This window comes from Bos grunniens, chromosome 1, assembly GCF_055505025.1.
Source record: "Bos grunniens cultivar Pamir isolate PY7600 chromosome 1, Bosgru_T2T1.0, whole genome shotgun sequence".
In the NCBI taxonomy this organism is placed as follows: Eukaryota; Metazoa; Chordata; class Mammalia; order Artiodactyla; family Bovidae; genus Bos; species Bos grunniens.
The window spans coordinates 65,982,992-66,001,080 of NC_141165.1; the positions used below are offsets into that span (position 1 = coordinate 65,982,992).

Below are 18,089 nucleotides of genomic sequence, written 5' to 3' on the forward strand. Positions count from 1 at the left end.
GAATAAATAATAAAGCTCTTAGTTCATATTCTATAAATTTTCACTTGTTCCAATAGACATAGCAAATATAGCCCAATGTAAAGTTAAAACTTAATCCACTTTAAGAGTGTATTTAATTCTTCATTCTAAAAAAATATCAGTTTCTTTTTTTAATAGAGAAAGTATTTTACTTCCAGCAATGAAAGTATGTCTAAGAAGTCAAAAAGTGACTCATAAATAAATTATAAAATGTAAAATGGTGTATATACAAGACACGTTCTTGAGAGCACTAACAAATCCTTGGTGTGAACATATTTCTGAAAAGTGGTAGAAGAATACAGTATATAGGCTGTAGTGATTTGTTATTATTTTTCTCTTGGCAAAATAAGTTTTAGTGCATTTTAGGATATTCATAGTAAATTAATTCTTTGGGAATTCCAACACTTTGTCTTGGTGTATCTATTTTGTATGCTATAGTGACTTTCTGGAGATATGGAAGGAATTAACATTGCAGAGGGAGGGGTACCAATCTTTAAGATAGCTCTGTAAAATGTCCATATTTAAAACAAAAAGTGACTTTAGGGGCTTTTGTTTGTTTTTTGAGTCCTTTGTCCTTTGTCATTAATCAATAAATGAATTTAGTCCTCTTCAATCTCCCATTTCATCTATCAGATTTTTAAGGATATAGAAACAGGAATTCAGGTAAATAAATTATTTAATCCAATGGTAGGTCTTTCCTAGTAATATGGCAGTGAAGATTTTGGGGCCTTTCAACACTGTAATTGGTAAACATAAAATTAGATTCAGAACTCTGTTTTTAATGAGCATTTTCGACCTCACTGCTCTTAGACTTTCAGGAGCTTGCTGTGTTTGCATTGCCTAATTTGACATGCTTATGGTGAGACCCATATAGATGCCTTAAAAAGAATCCAGTCTCTAGAATAATTGGACATTTTTGTACAATGCATGCTTGCAATTTTATCTAGAGTGCTTTGTTTTAAATTATGCATAAATTATAGATTCCAACAAGATCGCTTCAGATTTTGAATAGTGATTTTTTCTGTTTTCCTACTTCTTCCATCAAAATACTCTCAAATTGTAGACTCCACGTTGCAATTTTGTTGTTGAAATTTACTTTCCAGCATCTGTTGTTATCTTCATAGTGATGTTTAAAAGAATGCTTGCTGAAACAAATGCACGGCATTTTTAGTCTAGGGACATATGCCTTGCTTCTGTAGACATAGTTATCACCCTCTTTAATCTGTGCAGGTACAATTCATGCTGTTTTTTCTTTCAATATCAAAGCTACTCTAATGAGCAGACACCATCTTTTCAGCAATAGCTCTGAGAAAAAATAGACAAAATAATTTTCAAAAATGATTCCTTAGAATAGTACAATAGTTCCCAAAACAGATTTAAATGTATGGGAGATAATTTTAGAATATCCTTTGAGTAATAAACAATGATATATGTCTCAAATTTATAATCATTAAACATAATAATATTTAGTATTCCATTAGAGGCTGATACATTTTATTGGTCATCATTTCCCTGTGGAAATTAAAATGGTAATATAATGGTCTACTTAAAAAAATTTTTTTAAAGGGCGAGGCTAATAACTGACCATCATACTAGGTTTGCAAAAATAGAAAATAAATGGCATACTCATGTTATTACCTGATCTTTATCTTTGTAAGTCTGCCTCTGAAGAGAATGTTGGAACATTTTCTAGTTTAGCAATTAGTTTTTATAGAAAGAGTGAGAAATATTCAGATTAATCCCCAAATTCTCAGAAAACTACTCTGATCCAGTGTTCTCAGGGACATATATCAACATTTATTTAATAGGTCTTACTGAGCATCTGGCATATACAGAGTGCATTGCTAGAAGCTATGCAGAGGTGTGTATCCTTGCAGGGAGCTGAGACATACATACAAAACTGTAATAGAGTTAGAAATGAATCAGTGTTACAAAGCAAGTATAAATTAATGAGAATTCAGGGCAGGAAGTCTTCCTCTCACCCCAGGTGGGGGATCATTTGTAAGTGATGGGTCTTGAGAGAAAAGATTTAGGGAATAATTAAGGTAACTGGAACTCCAGGTAAAGGAAAGAGAGTTAGCAAAGCCTAGAGATGTGGATAGGAGAAGGCAAGGGCAACCCACTCCAGTACTCTTGCCTGGAGAATCCCATGGATGGAGAAGCCTGGTGGGCTGTGGTCCATGGGGTCGTGAAGAGTCTGACACGACTGAGCGACTTCGCTTTCACTTTTCACTTTCACACATTGGAGAAGGAAATGGCAACCTACTCCAGTACTCTTGCCTGGAGAATCCCAGGGACGGGGGAGCCTGGTGGGCTGCCGTCTATGGGGTTGCACAGAGTCAGACACGACTGAAGCGATTTAGCAGCAGCAGCAGCAGCAGAGATGTGGATACACAGGATGGGTTTGTGGGCCACAAAAATGGGTAGTTTCACTAGACTGTAATGGATATAAAGGAGAAAAATAAGGAAGGGGAGGTCAAATTGGAAAAGTATGTTGGCCAGGGCTAAATGATGAACTTGAGATATTCTTTTAAGGAGGTGGCCCACTGGTCTCATTGATGGATTCTATCCTGCCCAGGAGCATTTGGGATCCATCAGTCAGTCTTAAGACTGCACTAGCACCACAAATGCTACAGAATTTAGATATTATGAGGAGGCTCAAACTAGGTCTCTGTAGTTTATGCCCTCTTGAGCTTGTGCAGCTGAACCATAGGAGCGGCAGAACACTCACAGATGTGATTCCTCCCATACCTTGGAGGAGGATATGGAGGATCCTATTTTCACAAAATGTGTGTTTTACAGATAGGACTTACTAGCCACTTTCTGCTGAACAACTGGTTACAGTGTGCTGGTGTTAAAGTTGTGCAAAAAATTGCATGTGAAAATGTATTGTTCTTTTTGTTTTTCAGATGTAGAAATTGACTTCGAGTTGTGGGCTAACTCTGGAATCGAAAGTAAAATTTGACTCCAAAACCAACCTGTCCACCATTTTAATCTCATAATCCTGTAAATCATAATTGTCTCCAACATAAATTCTCAACTGAATTTGAAAAAGAACAGAAAATCTCACCGATGGGGGGTGGGGTGGGGAAGGCAGAATTTTATATATATACATACACTTCAAGAAAGAATCTATGAAAGTAGAATGTAAGAAAATTGATTCTGATGATTCTAATGATTCTGATGACCAGATGCCTGAAAAGAATAATATGAGTTGTACATCCTGTAAGAGTAAAATCAAGACAGATTTTCTGATATCATATATTTAGACGAATTGATTAAAAATTAAAATATGTGGATTTTGGAAATATTTGGTGGCATTTTCCATGAGTTACTTTCATGAGTTCCATGGCAGTTACTTAAGAGACAGGCATACCCATTTATCCACATGAAAGTGTGATCCTTTAGTTCCATAATCTCCAAGAGAATAGAGCATTTGGTCAAATAATATTTGGCCTCAAAGACCATATAGCACTAGATTTTCATTAATTCAAATATTACTTGAAATATGTGCATATAATACTTCAAAAAAATATTAAAAAGAGAACTAAACACACACAAAATGAGCAATTCAGAAATATACAACAACACATGAAGCTCAAACTTTGAATTGTTAAAGTTTCTGGTTTCTGGAAACCAAAACGATTCTGTAGAAAAATGTTCTGTAAAATCTCCCCCCAAATATAAAGTTTTTCATTTTCAAGTTTTGTTTTTATTATTAAATTGTATGGCTAAAGAGCAGGATCATTTCAAGAAAGAAATATTGTGGCAAAATGCCCCAAGCTCCAGCTGTGCAAATTCTTGGTAGAAGGATCTGATTTGAATCCACTAGTTACAAACTCAGGAAATTAAGACTTCCCTGGTGGCTCAGTCAGAAAAGAATCTGCCTGCAATGCAGGAGAACTGGGTTCGATCCCTGGGTCAGGAAGATCCTCTGGAGAAGGAAATGGCTACACATTCCAGTATTCTTGCCTGGATAATCTCGTGGACAGAGAAACCTGGTGGGCTACAGTCCATGGGATCACAAGAGTTGGACATGACTTAGAGACAACCAGAGGGCCCATATATTCTTTATTCACATGAAGAAATATGTGTGTTTATGTATACATCCATATACTTGCATGGAGTGGGTTGCCATTTCCTTCTCCAATGCATGAAAGTGAAAAGTGAAAGTGAAGTCGCTCAGTCATGTCCAACTCCTCATGACCCCATGGACTGTAGCCTACCAGGCTCCTCCGTCCATGGGATTTTCCAGGCAAGAGTACTGGAGTGGGGTGCCATTGCCTTCTCCAGTATGTATGTGTATATACATATAATTGTTCTGAATAGAGTCTTTGAGTTTTTTTTTTTTTTTTCTATAACCTTATAGAAAACAGGCAAAAAAGGAGTAAAAGTAGATTTCTTGAGTAGTTCTATGCCTCAGGTGTGCTAGTTGTGTAGTTGCTCAGTCGTGTCTGAGTCTTTGCCACCCCATGAACTGGAGCCTGCCAGGGTTCTCTGTCCATGGGATTTCCCAGGCAAGAATACTGGAGTTCTTAGGTGTGCTAATGTACATGAGATACATTCACTAACTTTTATCTTTTTCCAGGAGTAATGCAGGATATTAGTTCTTTATTCGAGAGTATAGCTATAATCTCCCATTGAAAGCCTGTAAGTTGCTCCTGCCCCTTATGGCTCTGTCCTCCATGTCTACTTGAGAGGGTATAAACCCATATAATATAATTATTTTCCAGGAGATTAATACTCTTAAACTTAGATCTATCACAAATCATTTTTACTCAGCAAGTGTTTATTAAATACATATTCTTTGCCCTTTCTGGAATTACATAAATAAAGTACAGGATTGTGATAAACACACAGACACACACATCAGATCAGATCAGATCAGATCAGTCACTCAGTCGTGTCCGACTCTTTGCGACCCCATGAATCACAGCACGCCAGGCCTCCCTGTCCATCACCAACTCCCGGAGTTCACTCAGACTCACGTCCATCGAGTCAGTGATGCCATCCAGCCATCTCATCCTCTGTCATCCCCTTCTCCTCTTGCCCCAAATCCCTCCCAGCATCAGAGTCTTTTCCAATGAGTCAACTCTTCACGTGAGGTGGCCATGTTAGTTGTGTCTAAAAATAAGAGTGTTTTTTTTTTTTTAATGCTAACTGATAAGTTTTCTGTTGGCTTCAACTGAGGTAGTTGATTGAAATAAATTTAAGAAAGATGAATATTGTTATCTGGCCAGTAGAAGATGAGTTCAGAAAAAGCTCAGGAAACTTCCATGAATGAGATTTAAGAGAATAAAATCTTATGTGTTCAGAGGAAAAAGCTAGAAAATTTAAAGACTGATTTTCCTTTAGAAAATGAATCACCAAAGTTGTTCTAACAAAGGTAGCTAGCTGTTCTAAAACTCAGGGAAGAATCAGATAAGTATTCAAGATCTAGCTGCTCTTTATGAGCTTTGCAATATATATGACATTTTAAAAGTCAGAAACTTTACTACCTAAAGTTGCTTACAGGAGGCTATATGGAAGTATTAAGAAAATGTAAGGAATCATAGGGTTTTAGAGGAACCTTAAACAAATCTCATCAATTTTCCTGACTTCCTGGATGAAGACATTATAAAGTAAGTTCCAGTTTGTGTTTCATCATTCTTCCTAACTCATTCTTGTTTGTATTTAATTAATGACAGAGGATGACTCAATGGACATGCGTTTGAGCAAATTCTGGAAGACAGTGAAGGACAGGAAAGCCTGGCATGCTGCAGTCCATGGGGTCACAAAGAGTAGGACACAACATAGTGATGGGACAATGTTGGTTGATAAGTGTTCTTTTTTTAATATGAAATATACATTCATCTTGAAAAATATGTAAGAGCAGTAGAGTAGTTGTTGAGTCTTAATCTGTGGTGTTGGCTATGTCTTTGAACATGCAATACTGTTTTGCTTGCTGGAGTGGAAAGGCAAAGAGGAGAATGTAAGAGGAGCCATCCTGAGGACTTTAGGGTGCTCCAGACTAAGCAGTGTGGGTCATGGATGATTACTACTGTGGAAATAAGTGAAGACCACTCAAATGAGAATGAGTAAAGACTATTTGTTCAGAGCTTACTAGAGCAAGGGAATGAAACTTCATCACTTGTCTTTGGCAGAAGCTCTAAGGCAGACAAAAGAGTAGCCAAGGTCTGTAGTGGGGAAAAGGGAAGACTTTCCACATGCTCTAATTGGAAGCTGTAAGCATGGGAAATTGCAGAAAGGCTAGCTAGAAGCAGGGCATCCTAAACAGGTGAGTGAAGAATATTTGACTTTTTCTGATAGGTTCTGTGTTGGAAATTGGGGGAGGAAATTAGAGAATCTATCAGTTTTGGTAAAATTTGGCTGTTCTGATGTTGTGTGTTATAGAACTTGTAGGTTGACATCCTGTCTAGTTGTTGCGGATTGTGGATTAGTGTTCTTTTTTATATATAGCCCAGCCATTATTTGTATATTCAGTCTCTCGTTACAGATATGTCTCTACTATCCCTTGTGTGCCTGTAATCAGCAGATGCTTTCACATATTTGTTTACCAGAAATACCATGTATTCCATTGAAAAATTGTGCTTGTAGACTTAGGAAAAACTGCAATTGGCTAATGCACTATGATTCTACTGTATTAGGTGTATCAAACAGAAAGAAACAGCAGAAGAAGCCAACACCAGTGGAACCCTATTAGGAACAATTATAATATTAATATAATGATTGTATTTGTACCCAGTCGCCAGTCCAGGTTCCATGCACGATACTGGATGCTTGGGGCTGGTGCACTGGGACGACCCAGAGGGAGGGTATGGGGAGGGAGAAGGGAGGAGGGTTCAGGATGGGGAACACAGGTATACCAGTGGCGAATTCATTTCGATATTTGGCAAAACTAATACAATATTGTAAAGTTTAAAAATAAAATAAAATTTAAAAAAAAAGAAAAGAAACAAAAATTGTCTTTGAAATCCAATTTTTTTGGTAAATAGTTTTTCCATTTGCATTTCAAATTTCCAAAAATGTACTTAATGTGATAGGATTATTTTAATTGAATTAACATCTACATTTAGGTAATCACTTCAGTTCAGTTCAGTTCTGTCCCTGAGGCATGTCCGACTCTTTGAAACCCCATGAATCACAGCACGCCAGGCCTCCCTGTCCATCACCAACTCCGGAGTTCACTCAGACTCACATCCATCGAGTCAGTGATGCCATCCAGCCATCTCATCCTCTGTCGTACCCTTCTCCTCCTGCCCCCAATCCCTACCAGCATCAGAGTCTTTTCCAGTGAGTCAACTCTTCCATGAGGTGGCCAAAGTACTGGAGTTTCAGCTTTAGCATCATTCCTTCCAAAGAAATCCCAGGGTTGATCTCCTTCAGAATGGACTGGTTGAATCTCCTTGCAGTCGAAAGGACTCTCAAGAGTCTTCTCCAACACCACAGTTCAAAAGCATCAATTCTTCGGTGCTCAGCCTTCTTCACAGTCCAACTCTCACATCCATACATGACCACAGGAAAAACCATAGCCTTGACTAGCCAGACCTTTGTTGGCAAAGTAATGTCTCTGCTTTTGAATATGCTATCTAGGTTGGTCAAAACTTTCCTTCCAAGGAGTAAGTGTCTTTTAATTTCATGGCTGCAGTCACCATCTGCAGTGAGTTTGGAGCCCAGAAAAATAAAGTCTGACACTGTTTCCACTGTTTCCCCATCTATTTCCCATGAAGTGATGGGACTGGATGCCATGATCTTCGTTTTCTGAATGTTGAGCTTTAAGCCAACTTTTTCACTCTCCTCTTACAGTTTCATCAAGAGGCTTTTGAGTTCCTCTTCACTTTCTGCCATAAGGGTGGTGTCATCTGCATATCTGAGGTTATTGATATTTCTCCCAGCATTCTTGATTCCAGCTTGTGCTTCTTCCAGCCCAGTGTTTCTCATGATGTACTCTGCATATAAGTTAAATAAGCAGGGTGACCATATGCAGCCTTGATGTACTCCTTTTCCTGTTTGGAACCAGTCTGTTGTTCCATGTCGAGTTCTAACTCTTGCTTTCTGACCTGCATACAGATTTCTCAAGAGGCAGGTCAGGTGATTTGGTATTCCAATCTCTTTCAGAATTTTCCACAGTTTATTGTAATCCACACAGTCAAAGGCTTTGGCATAGTCAATAAAGCAGAAATAGATGTTTTTCTGGAACTCTCTTGCTTTTTCCATGATCCCGCGGGTGTTGGCAATTTGATCTCTGGTTCCTCTGCCTTTTCTAAAACCAGCTTGAACATCAGGAAGTTCACAGTTCACGTGTTGCTGAAGCCTGGCTTGGAGAATTTTGAGCATTACTTTACTAGTGTGTGAGATGAGTGCAATTGTGCGGTAGTTGGAGCATTCGTTGGCATTGCCTTTCTTTGGGATTGGAATGAAAACTGACCTTTTCCAGTCCTGTGGCCACTGCTGAGTTTTAGAAATTTGCTGGCATATTGAGTGCAGGACTTGCACAGCATCATCTTTAATGATTTGAAATAGCTCCACTGGAATTCCATCACCTCCACTAGCTTTGTTTGTAGTGATGCTTTCTAAGGCCCACTTGACTTGACATTCCAGGATGTCTAGCTCTGGGTCAGTGATCACACCATCATGATTATCTTGGTCATAAAGATCTTTTTTGTACAGTTCTTCTGTGTATTCTTGCCACCTCTTCTAAATATCTTCTGCATTTTGTCCTTTATTGAGCCCATCTTTGCATGAAATGTTCCCTTGATACCTCTAATTTTCTTGAAGAGATCTCTAGTCTTTCCCATTCTGTTGTTTTCCTCTATTTCTTTGCATTGATCGCTGAGGAAGGCTTTCTTATCTCTTCTTGCTATCCTTTGGACCTCTGCATTCAGATACTTATCCTTCCTTTTCTCCCTTGTTTTTTGCTTCTCTTCTTTTCACAGCTATTTGTAAGGCCTCCCCAGACAGCCATTTTGCTTTTTTGCATTTTTTTTCCATGGGGATGGTCTTGATCCCTGTCTCCTGTACAATGTCATGAACCTCATTCCATAGTTCATCAGGCACTCTATCAGATCTAGGCCCTTAAATCTATTTCTCACTTCCACTGTATAATCATAAGGGATTTGATTTAGGTCCTCATTCCATATTTCATCTATCTATCAGATCTAGGCCCTTAAATCTATTTCTCACTTCCACTGTATAATCATAAGGGATTTGATTTAGGTAATACCTGAATGGTCTAGTGGTTTTCCCTACTTTCTTCAATTTAAGATTGGATTTGGTAATAAGGAGTTCATGATCTGAGCCACAGTCAGCTCCTGGCCTTATTTTTGTTGACTATATAGAGCTTCTCCATCTTTGGTTGCAAAGAATATAATCAATCTGATTTCTGTTGGCCGTCTAGTGATGTCCATGTGTAGAGTCTTCTCTTGTGTTGTTGGAAGAGGGTGTTTGCTATGACCAGTGCATTTTCTTGGCAAAACTCTACTCGTCTTTGCCCTGCTTCATTCCGTATTCCAAGGCCAAATTTGCCTGTTACTGCAGATGTTTCTTGGTTTCCTACTTTTGCATTCCAGTCCCCTATAATGAAAAGGACATCTTTTTTGGGTGTTAGTTCTAAAACGTCTTGTAGGTCTTCATAGAACCGTTCAACTTCAGCTTCTTCAGTGTTACTTTAAGGTAATATTAACTATATATTAGATCTTCCCTGGTGGCTTAGATGGTAAGGCATCCACCCACAATGCGAGAGACCTGGGTTCTATCCCTGGGTTGGGAAGATCTCCTGGAGAAGGAAATGGCAACCCACTCCAGTATTCTTGCGTGGAGAATCCCATGGACAGAGGACCCTGATAGGCTACAGTCCATGGGGTTGCAAAGAGTCGGACACAACTGAGCGACTTCACTTTCACTTTCAACTATATATTAAAATTCTCTTTTTGTTTGAAAATTGCATGTTCTTCAATTTTATTATATGCTTCTGTTTTTAAAAACTAACTGAACACCACACTAATTTATCCAAATTTCAATTTCCTGAATAATGGACTTTAACTGTCACCAGAGCTAATGTATTCAGCTAAATTTATTAGACCCTCCAAATCTCCAATATTTATTTACAGTTTCCTCTGAGGTTCTTTTCCTTGAGAAATTAAATTATGAATATGTCAAATATGCTAGTTCTAACATTTAACAAGGTAATAAATGGTCTTCTAAAATGGCACTAAAAAAAAAGAAATACAAAGCTAATCTTGTAATTCTGTTTTAGCAGTACTTTATAGAGGTCTGGTGTCAAAGTTTTAATGTTCTTTATCTGCAGGTCACAAAGCACAAAAGATGCTGTTATTCACAAATGACAATCTGTGACAATCCCATATATCACCTGGGGCTTCCCCGGGTGGTGCTAATGGTAAAGAATCCTTCTGCCAATGCAGGAAGGAGATGCCAGAGACATGGATTTGATCTGTGGGTCAGGAAGATTCCCTGGAGAAGGAAAGATAACTCACTCTAGTATTCTTGCCTGGGAAATCCCATGGACAGGGTCTAGCAGGCTATAGTCCACAGGGTTGCAAAGAGTCAGACATAACTGAGCACACACTCGCTTACTCATATATTTTACATGAAGTCCTCAGTAAAAAATTTGGAAGATAGAGTTAATGTTAGCGTTTCTTTCAAAGTAGCTTAAGTGTGCTGATTTTATTTTGTTGCCAAATTGCTCAATATCTTTACGGAGGACTTATTATATTGAAAGTTTCCTAGGCCTCATGATAGACAGGAGAAAACATAAAAACATAATCACTACCCACAAAGATACAGAATAACAAAAAATACTTGACTAAAAGTACTACATTAAACATATCAAATACATGTGGCCTTTGAATTTCAGTTATAGTTCACTGTAAGATACATAATAGAATTTGTCATCTATTCCATGAAAGATCCTGATAAATGTTATCAAAATGTTACTAATTTTAAAACCCCAAACTTCTAAGAGCTAAACTTTTCTCAGTGGTCAAAGGATGAATCTAAAAAAAAAAAAGAAAAACAGCAGCAATTTTTTCTATTTCAAGTACTTAAGTTCTCTTACTAGCTAAGTACGTATTGTAAATTAAATTGTCAGCACATGAAAAAGAAAAATCTCCAGAAGAATATATTGTTATGGGTAGGAAGAGTAGATCTTTAGATTGTGAATTTAAATCTAAAAGGGAGTACACTGAAGAAAAGAAAATAACAAAATATAAATGGGTATGAGACGTTTCTCATAACTAGAAGAGGATAGTGTTCTGCTGAAATGCTATGAAATATCCTATGCAATATGCTTACTATGTTTTATCTGCTGTATAAATTATCTTAATTAAATTTAATTTCATGATTGACTGTCTTCTGAAAAATTAGAAAGATGTTCCATTGGAGATCTAATTTAGGGTTAGAATAATACTCAATCAAAATGCACTAGCACTCACAGAATTTTTCTTGTAAATAACCCCTGAATTTAAAGCATTCTTGGAATCCTATTTTCTCAGCTCATGAACAGGTTTTTTTAATGTGAAGAGAAATTTCTTTTGCAAGTGAATCATTAAAACTTGGGAACAAGCAGCATAATTATAAAATAATTCAGGAAGTCCATCAAACTGTCTAGAGATTCTCCAAGGTGTTATAACTCTGACAGCTTTGGCATTTTCTACTAGTCTAGGGAGAAACTGGACAGTCCTCAATATCTGTACTATAATTAATGCTTTCTTTAAGAACCTTCTTTTCCTTATTATTTAACCTAAGTTGCTGAGAGCTAAATAAATCAACTCATATACATCTTCTTTTTTTTTTCCTTTTTTCATCTCTCTACTTGATGGGATGAACACATTTTATATCATTTTCTTAAAAGGTGTCCATTCATAATACTCTATATGAATTTATCTAAATAATTAATTGACTCTTGAGTTTCCTTTGGAGCTTCAGGACCAGGCTTGAATGAGATTCTGATCCTGTTATAACTGAAAAAATAAAACTAAAAGAGTTTGGATTCTTGAATTAAGGAAGAAAAACATTTTGATGGCTAGTAGCTCTGTAAAGAGAAAACACCTTCCTTTTCTAAATGCTTTTTCCCTAAGAGTCTCTGAAACTAATTCCAGTCTTTTATAAAATACCATCTGGTCCAATTTTAGCCCCTAATTATGTTAATTTCTTGGGTCCTCAAGGGGCCCAGAAAGAACTCATTAAGTGCTATTGTGGGTCATAAGGTTATTCTGGTCATAAAGTGCATGCCAAGACCACACAAATCCTAACAAAGGATTTATTTTTTAATGTGTTTCATGTACTATGTGCTCACTATACTTATGTATTCTTTATTCTACATGCTAAACTTACTAAGTGCTGTTACTGATGAGGATACTGAGATGTAGAGAAGATAAGTTATTTATCCTAGGTTAGTTATAGAGCTTGGGAGTTAGAAAATGGGGAATGTGGGAATTTGCCCTCAACAGCTGTCTCCAAAGCCCATGTTCTTCAACAACATAATTTGTGGTCTCTTTCCCCCATATGTAAGATTTGGAAGTCAGACAATATGAGGTCTTCAAACAAACAAGGATTTCACAGAGTTGAAATCCGATTGACTTTATAGTCCAGCTCTAGCCAATTGTCATATCTGTGACCTTACAAATGTTTATTTCTTTCAGGCTTCCATTTTTCTCATGAGCAAAATGGATTAAAAATATCCAACTTCACACAGTTGTGAGGATTATGTTTAATAATATATGTTAAATTTTTCTGTAAATTTTAACTTATGCTCTGAGTCTCAGAGTGAAATGAATGTTTTTAAATATTAATTTTTACAATTAGCAGTATCTGAGGTTCTTGGATTAGTGGGGTTATGTATAATGTTTTAGGGAGTGGAATCATGATTCCACTTTCTTCCATGAAAAAATGTTTTGCAGAATCATGTAACTTAGTGGAAATGATTCTTTCTTCTTAGTGGAAATGTCATATTCTAGAAATGACTAGTTGATTCTGGAAGCAAGTAAACCTGGTTGGATATTGTCCATCTTTTTGGAAGAAGCTTCTGCAATACAATGATTATTACCACATACTAGGAATGGGAAAAGGACCAAAATACAGTGAAGAAAAAATTTCTTTATGAATAAATGGAATACTGGCTTAAAATGAGGCAGTGGTCTTAAGCGTTCCAAATTATTGTCTGAGAACCAGCAGCATCAGCATTATCAGGAAATACCTTAGACACAAATTATGGAACTCAACCTCAGACTGAATCTAAAGCTCTAGGTAATGCCAGAAATTTGTGCTTTAGTAAGACCTCTGGGGACTCCCACTGGTATGGAGTTTAAGAGCACTGATTTCAAACCAAATTGTCAATTCTTGAATAATGACTCAACATGTCTCAGTGGTAAGACATATGCAAGATATTTTCTTTCTCTGCATGTCTCTCTTTCCTTCTACAAAATGGGGATAAAATCATATTTGCCTCTTAGAATTGTTTTGAGGATTAAACTCACTAATAAGTTCAATGTAAAATTCTTAGCACAGTCCTTGCAATAAACTAAGTACTCCATAAATATGAGATATTTAATCATATTTGCCTCTTAGAATTGTTTTGAGGATTAAACTCACTAATAAGTTCAATGTAAAATTCTTAGCACAGTCCTTGCAATAAACTAAGTACTCCATAAATATGAGATATTGTTACTTGAGAGAGAGCTCTATGCTGTGAGGAAGGGTTTCGTCTATCCTCTGTGCAAAATTTGTTTGTTGTTGTTGTCCAAACTCATGATTAACATTTTATGACTCCAGTTGCTCTTCACATTAGGTGGCCAAAGTATTGGAGCTTTAGCTTCAGCAACAGTCCTTCCAAAAAACCAGTTCAGTTCAGTTCAGTCGTAGCTCAGTCGTGTCCGAGTCTTAGCGACCACATGAATTGCAGCATGCCAGGCCTCCCTGTCCATCACCAACTCCAGGAGTTCACTCAGACTCACGTCCATCGAGTCAGTGATGCCATCCAGCCGTCTCATCCTCTGTCGTCCCCTTCTTAATATTCAGGGTTGATTTCCTTTAGAATTGACTGGTAGGATTTCCTTGTAATTCAGGGGACTCTCAAGAGTCTTCTTCAGCACTACAGTTGAAAGGCATCAATTCTTTGGTACTCAGCCTGCTTTATGGTCTAACTCTCACAGCCATACATGACCACAGGACAAACCATAGCCTGTACTAGACGAACCTTTGTTGGCAAAGTAATGTCTCTGCTTTTGAATATGCTATCTAGGTTGATCATAACTTTCCTTCCAAGGAATAAGCGTCTTTTAATTTCATGGCTGCAGTCACCATCTGCAGTGATTTTGGAGCCCAGAAAAATAAAGTCTGACACTGTTTCCACTGTTTCCCCATCTATTTCCCATGAAGTGATGGGACTGGATGCCATGATCTTCGTTTTCTGAATGTTGAGCTTTAAGCCAACTTTTTCACTCTCCACTTTCAGCTTCATCAAGAGGCTTTTGAGTTCTTCTTCACTTTCTGCCATAAGGGTGGTGTCATCTGCATATCTGAGGTTATTGATATTTCTCCCAGCAATCTTGATTCCAGCTTGTGTTTCTTCCAGTCCAGCGTTTCTCATGATGTACTCTGCATAGAAGTTAAATAAGCAGGGTGACTATATACAGCCTTGACGTATTCCTTTTCCTATTTGCAACCAGTCTGTTGTTCCATGTCCAGTTCTAACTGTTGCTTCCTGACCTGCATATAGGTGTCTCAAGAGGCAGGTCAGGTGGTCTGGTATTCCCATCTCTTTCAGAATTTTCCACAGTTTATTGTGGTCCACACAGTCAAAGGCTTTGGCATGGTCAATAAAGTAGAAATAGATGTTTTTCTGGAACTCTCTTGCTTTTTCCATGATCCAGTGGATGTTGGCAATTTGATCTCTGGTTCCTCTGCCTTTTCTAAAACCAGCTTGAACATCAGTAAGTTCACGGTTCACGTATTGCTGAAGCCTGGCTTGGAGAATTTTGAGCATTACTTTACTAGTGTGTGAGATGAGTGCAATTGTGCGGTAGTTTGAGCATTCTTTGGCATTGCCCTTCTTTGGGATTGGAATGAAAACTGACCTTTTCCAGTCCTGTGGCTACTGCTGAGTTTTCCAAATTTGCTGGCATATTGAGTGCAGCACTTTTACAGCATCATCTTTCAGGATTTGAAATAGCTCCACTGGAATTCCATCACCTCCACTAGATTTGTTCGTAGTGATGCTTTCTAAGGCCCAGTGGACTTCACATTCCAGGATGTCTGGCTCTAGGTCAGTGATCACACCATCGTGATTATCTGGGTTGTGAAGCTGTTTTTTGTAGAGTTCTTCTGTGTATTCTTGCCATCTCTTCTTAATATCTTCTGCTTCTGTTAGGTCCATACCATTTCTGTCCTTTTTCAAGCCCTTCTTTGCATGAAATATTCCCTTGATATCTCTAATTTTCTTGAAGAGATCTCTAGTCTTTCCCATTCTTTGTTTTCCTCTATTTCTTTGCATTGATCGCTGAAGAAGGCTTTCTTATCTCTTCTTGCTATTCTTTGGAACTCTGCATTCAGATGCTTATATCTTTCCTTTTCTCCTTTGCTTTTTGCTTCTCTTCTTTTCACAGCTGTTTGTAAGGCCTCCCCAGACAGCCATTTTGCTTTTTTGCATTTCTTTTCCATGGGGATCGTCTTGATCCCTGTCTTATACTTCCTAGTATATACTTATACTAGGAAGTGACTTATCTCTTTATTATTAAAAACAATATTAAAAATTATAGGCACATAATTGAGTGCCTACAGGCATTTTTCTAGACCATAGTCAGAAAGTAAATATTTTGTCTTTGTGAGCCACATAGATCTGTTGTAACTATCAAAGTCTGTTGGCACTAAAGCAAAGTACAATGTGTAAGTGAGTAAATGTAGTAGTGTTCCAATGAAACTTTATTTATGGAGAGAGTGAAATTTAAATATTGCATGATTTTTTATATATTAGGAAATTTTTCGTTAAAAATTTTAAGGCCATTCTTAGCTCACAGTTCATATAAAGACAGGGAGTAGACTGGATTTACCTGTGGACTATTGTTCTAGACATTTACCCTTTCATTTCAAATTCTGTCATCCATGTCAAGGCAAGGCTTATTTGGTTCTAGTGTATTGATGACAAAACTAAGTATCAAGAACACTAAACTGACTTGAATATCACATAGCAAGTAATTGACACATCTTTGAAATTTTTTGATTTCTGGTTTGAGTCCTGGTTTCTTTATATGTAGACTAGAGAGAAACATATATTTATGGTGGTATTATAGGGATGAAATGAAATAATTCATCTATTCATGTACTGTTTAAAATTTTCCTAATAGCAGAGATTTCCTGAAATACTAAATTTCAGGAGATGTACAATGGAAACAGCAGATGCTGCCATGAAGCTCACAATTAAGTTTATAAGATATACAGTGAATTAAAAATTATAGCAAGTATGCTGATTGCTTTGATAGAAAAAACATAGACCTAAGGGAGAATCTAGAACAGGTGCCTAGGTTTTAGGAAACACTTTCTAGAAAACAGTGGTGTCAAATGGGGCCATGAAATGATGTCCTAAAGTGAAAAAAAGGGGGGAAAAATAGTATTCAAGGCAAGTGCAAGGTTGTGGGTAATTCCAGAGGTGAGAGAGAGTTAGCCCACTAAGAAAAACAAAAGAAGTTCAATATGTCTAGGAATAGAGATTAAGACATAAAACAGATTCAAGAACTATTGCTAAAGAAGTAAGAAGACATATAAAGACATGTTAATAGGTTTAGACATTATCCTAAACCTAAACCTAAACTTGTCAGGAAACCCTGACAAGTTTTAAAGAATGATGAAATAATATTAGACTTGCATTTAGAAAAGGTTATCCTACTGCAATATAAAGAATGGATTGGAAAGTGAGGAGAATCAGTCCAGGTTAGAAAGTAGATACTGTGGTCAGATGAATGGTAGCAGTGGCTTGAAATAGATTAATGACAGAAGAAATTAAGAGAAATGGCCAAATTCAAGAAACATTAAGTAATGGACTTATTTTAAAATATTTATTTTATATCTGCTTATTCTATCCACTGTTTGAGGTGCTGGGGACATAACAATAAACAAAATAGGTCGATATCTCCATCCTATTTTAAGAATTATGGACAGCATAGAGTCAACATTTCTAGGTTTTGCCTCTAACAACTAGGTAGATGGTGTGTTCCTGAGTTAAGAAAAAAAATAGGAGAAACAGATTTGATATACATTGATTAAAAACTCTGACTAAAATTCTTTATAGTTCTTCCTTACTGCATTTCTCCTAAGGCTATTTAGGACCAGAGCAAAAGCAAAAGCTAGACAGTAGGTTTATGGCTCTCTAAAACAGATTCACTATTTTTTTCAGCTTTTTCCTACCTTTTGTACCTAGAGAATTAAAAAAAAAAATCTTTGGAGGAGAAGAACTGTATGACTGGAGTTATAGCACAAGAGCAGACAAGGTAGGATATAAGCAGATATCAGAGGAAAAGTACTTCCCCACCCACCGAAATTGATTTTTTCCCCAAGGTAGGCGCTGCTTTACTTTAAATGGCTTATCTAGAGCTTTTATACACTAATTTAATACATAATTGACAGTCAGAAGCATGGGTTCTCGAGGTGACTCTCTTCATTCAAAGTTTTTCCTTTCAAGATCTCCATCAGTCCTACAAGGACCTCCATACATCTTTTTTCTATGCTCTAGGACCCCTCAACAATTGTTAGTACCAAGATAATTTGCTTCAGAATTTATTACTCATTAGTATAGATCAACTTTAGAATGTTTTCAGATAGTGATTATTCTACCAGCAGTGTAAGGGTTTACAGAGGTAATCATGGTGGGTGTATATGTGTGTATAATTGGACTAACATAAATAGCTTTAAATTTATAAATATATTTTATATTTATAAGGTCTTTACATATACTAAATTATAACTAAACTATATCCATAAGTGGTATTTTAAAAATACCCCAGAGTTGAAGGTAGGATCATTACAAGGTATCCTACTTAGGTAAACAGGGAAGCTTAGCAATT

The 18,089-nt window shown here is 37.0% G+C and overlaps 1 protein-coding gene across 8 annotated transcripts in view; it reads left to right on the forward strand.

Annotated features, from left to right (window-relative positions):
* NAALADL2 (N-acetylated alpha-linked acidic dipeptidase like 2) overlaps positions 1-18,089 on the forward strand; it is a 1,274,580-nt gene that overhangs the window by 1,117,010 nt on the left and 139,481 nt on the right. For 2 of the 8 annotated variants that reach the window (XM_086394844.1, XM_086394863.1), the window contains one exon: positions 2,928-3,328. The exons of the other annotated variants lie outside the window; for them this stretch is intronic. In XM_086394844.1, the coding sequence (XP_086250970.1) occupies positions 2,928-2,933 (6 nt within the window). In that variant the 3' untranslated portion in view covers positions 2,934-3,328. Of the gene's footprint in view, positions 1-2,927; positions 3,329-18,089 lie in introns of those variants that run through there. 8 annotated transcript variants of the gene reach the window in all.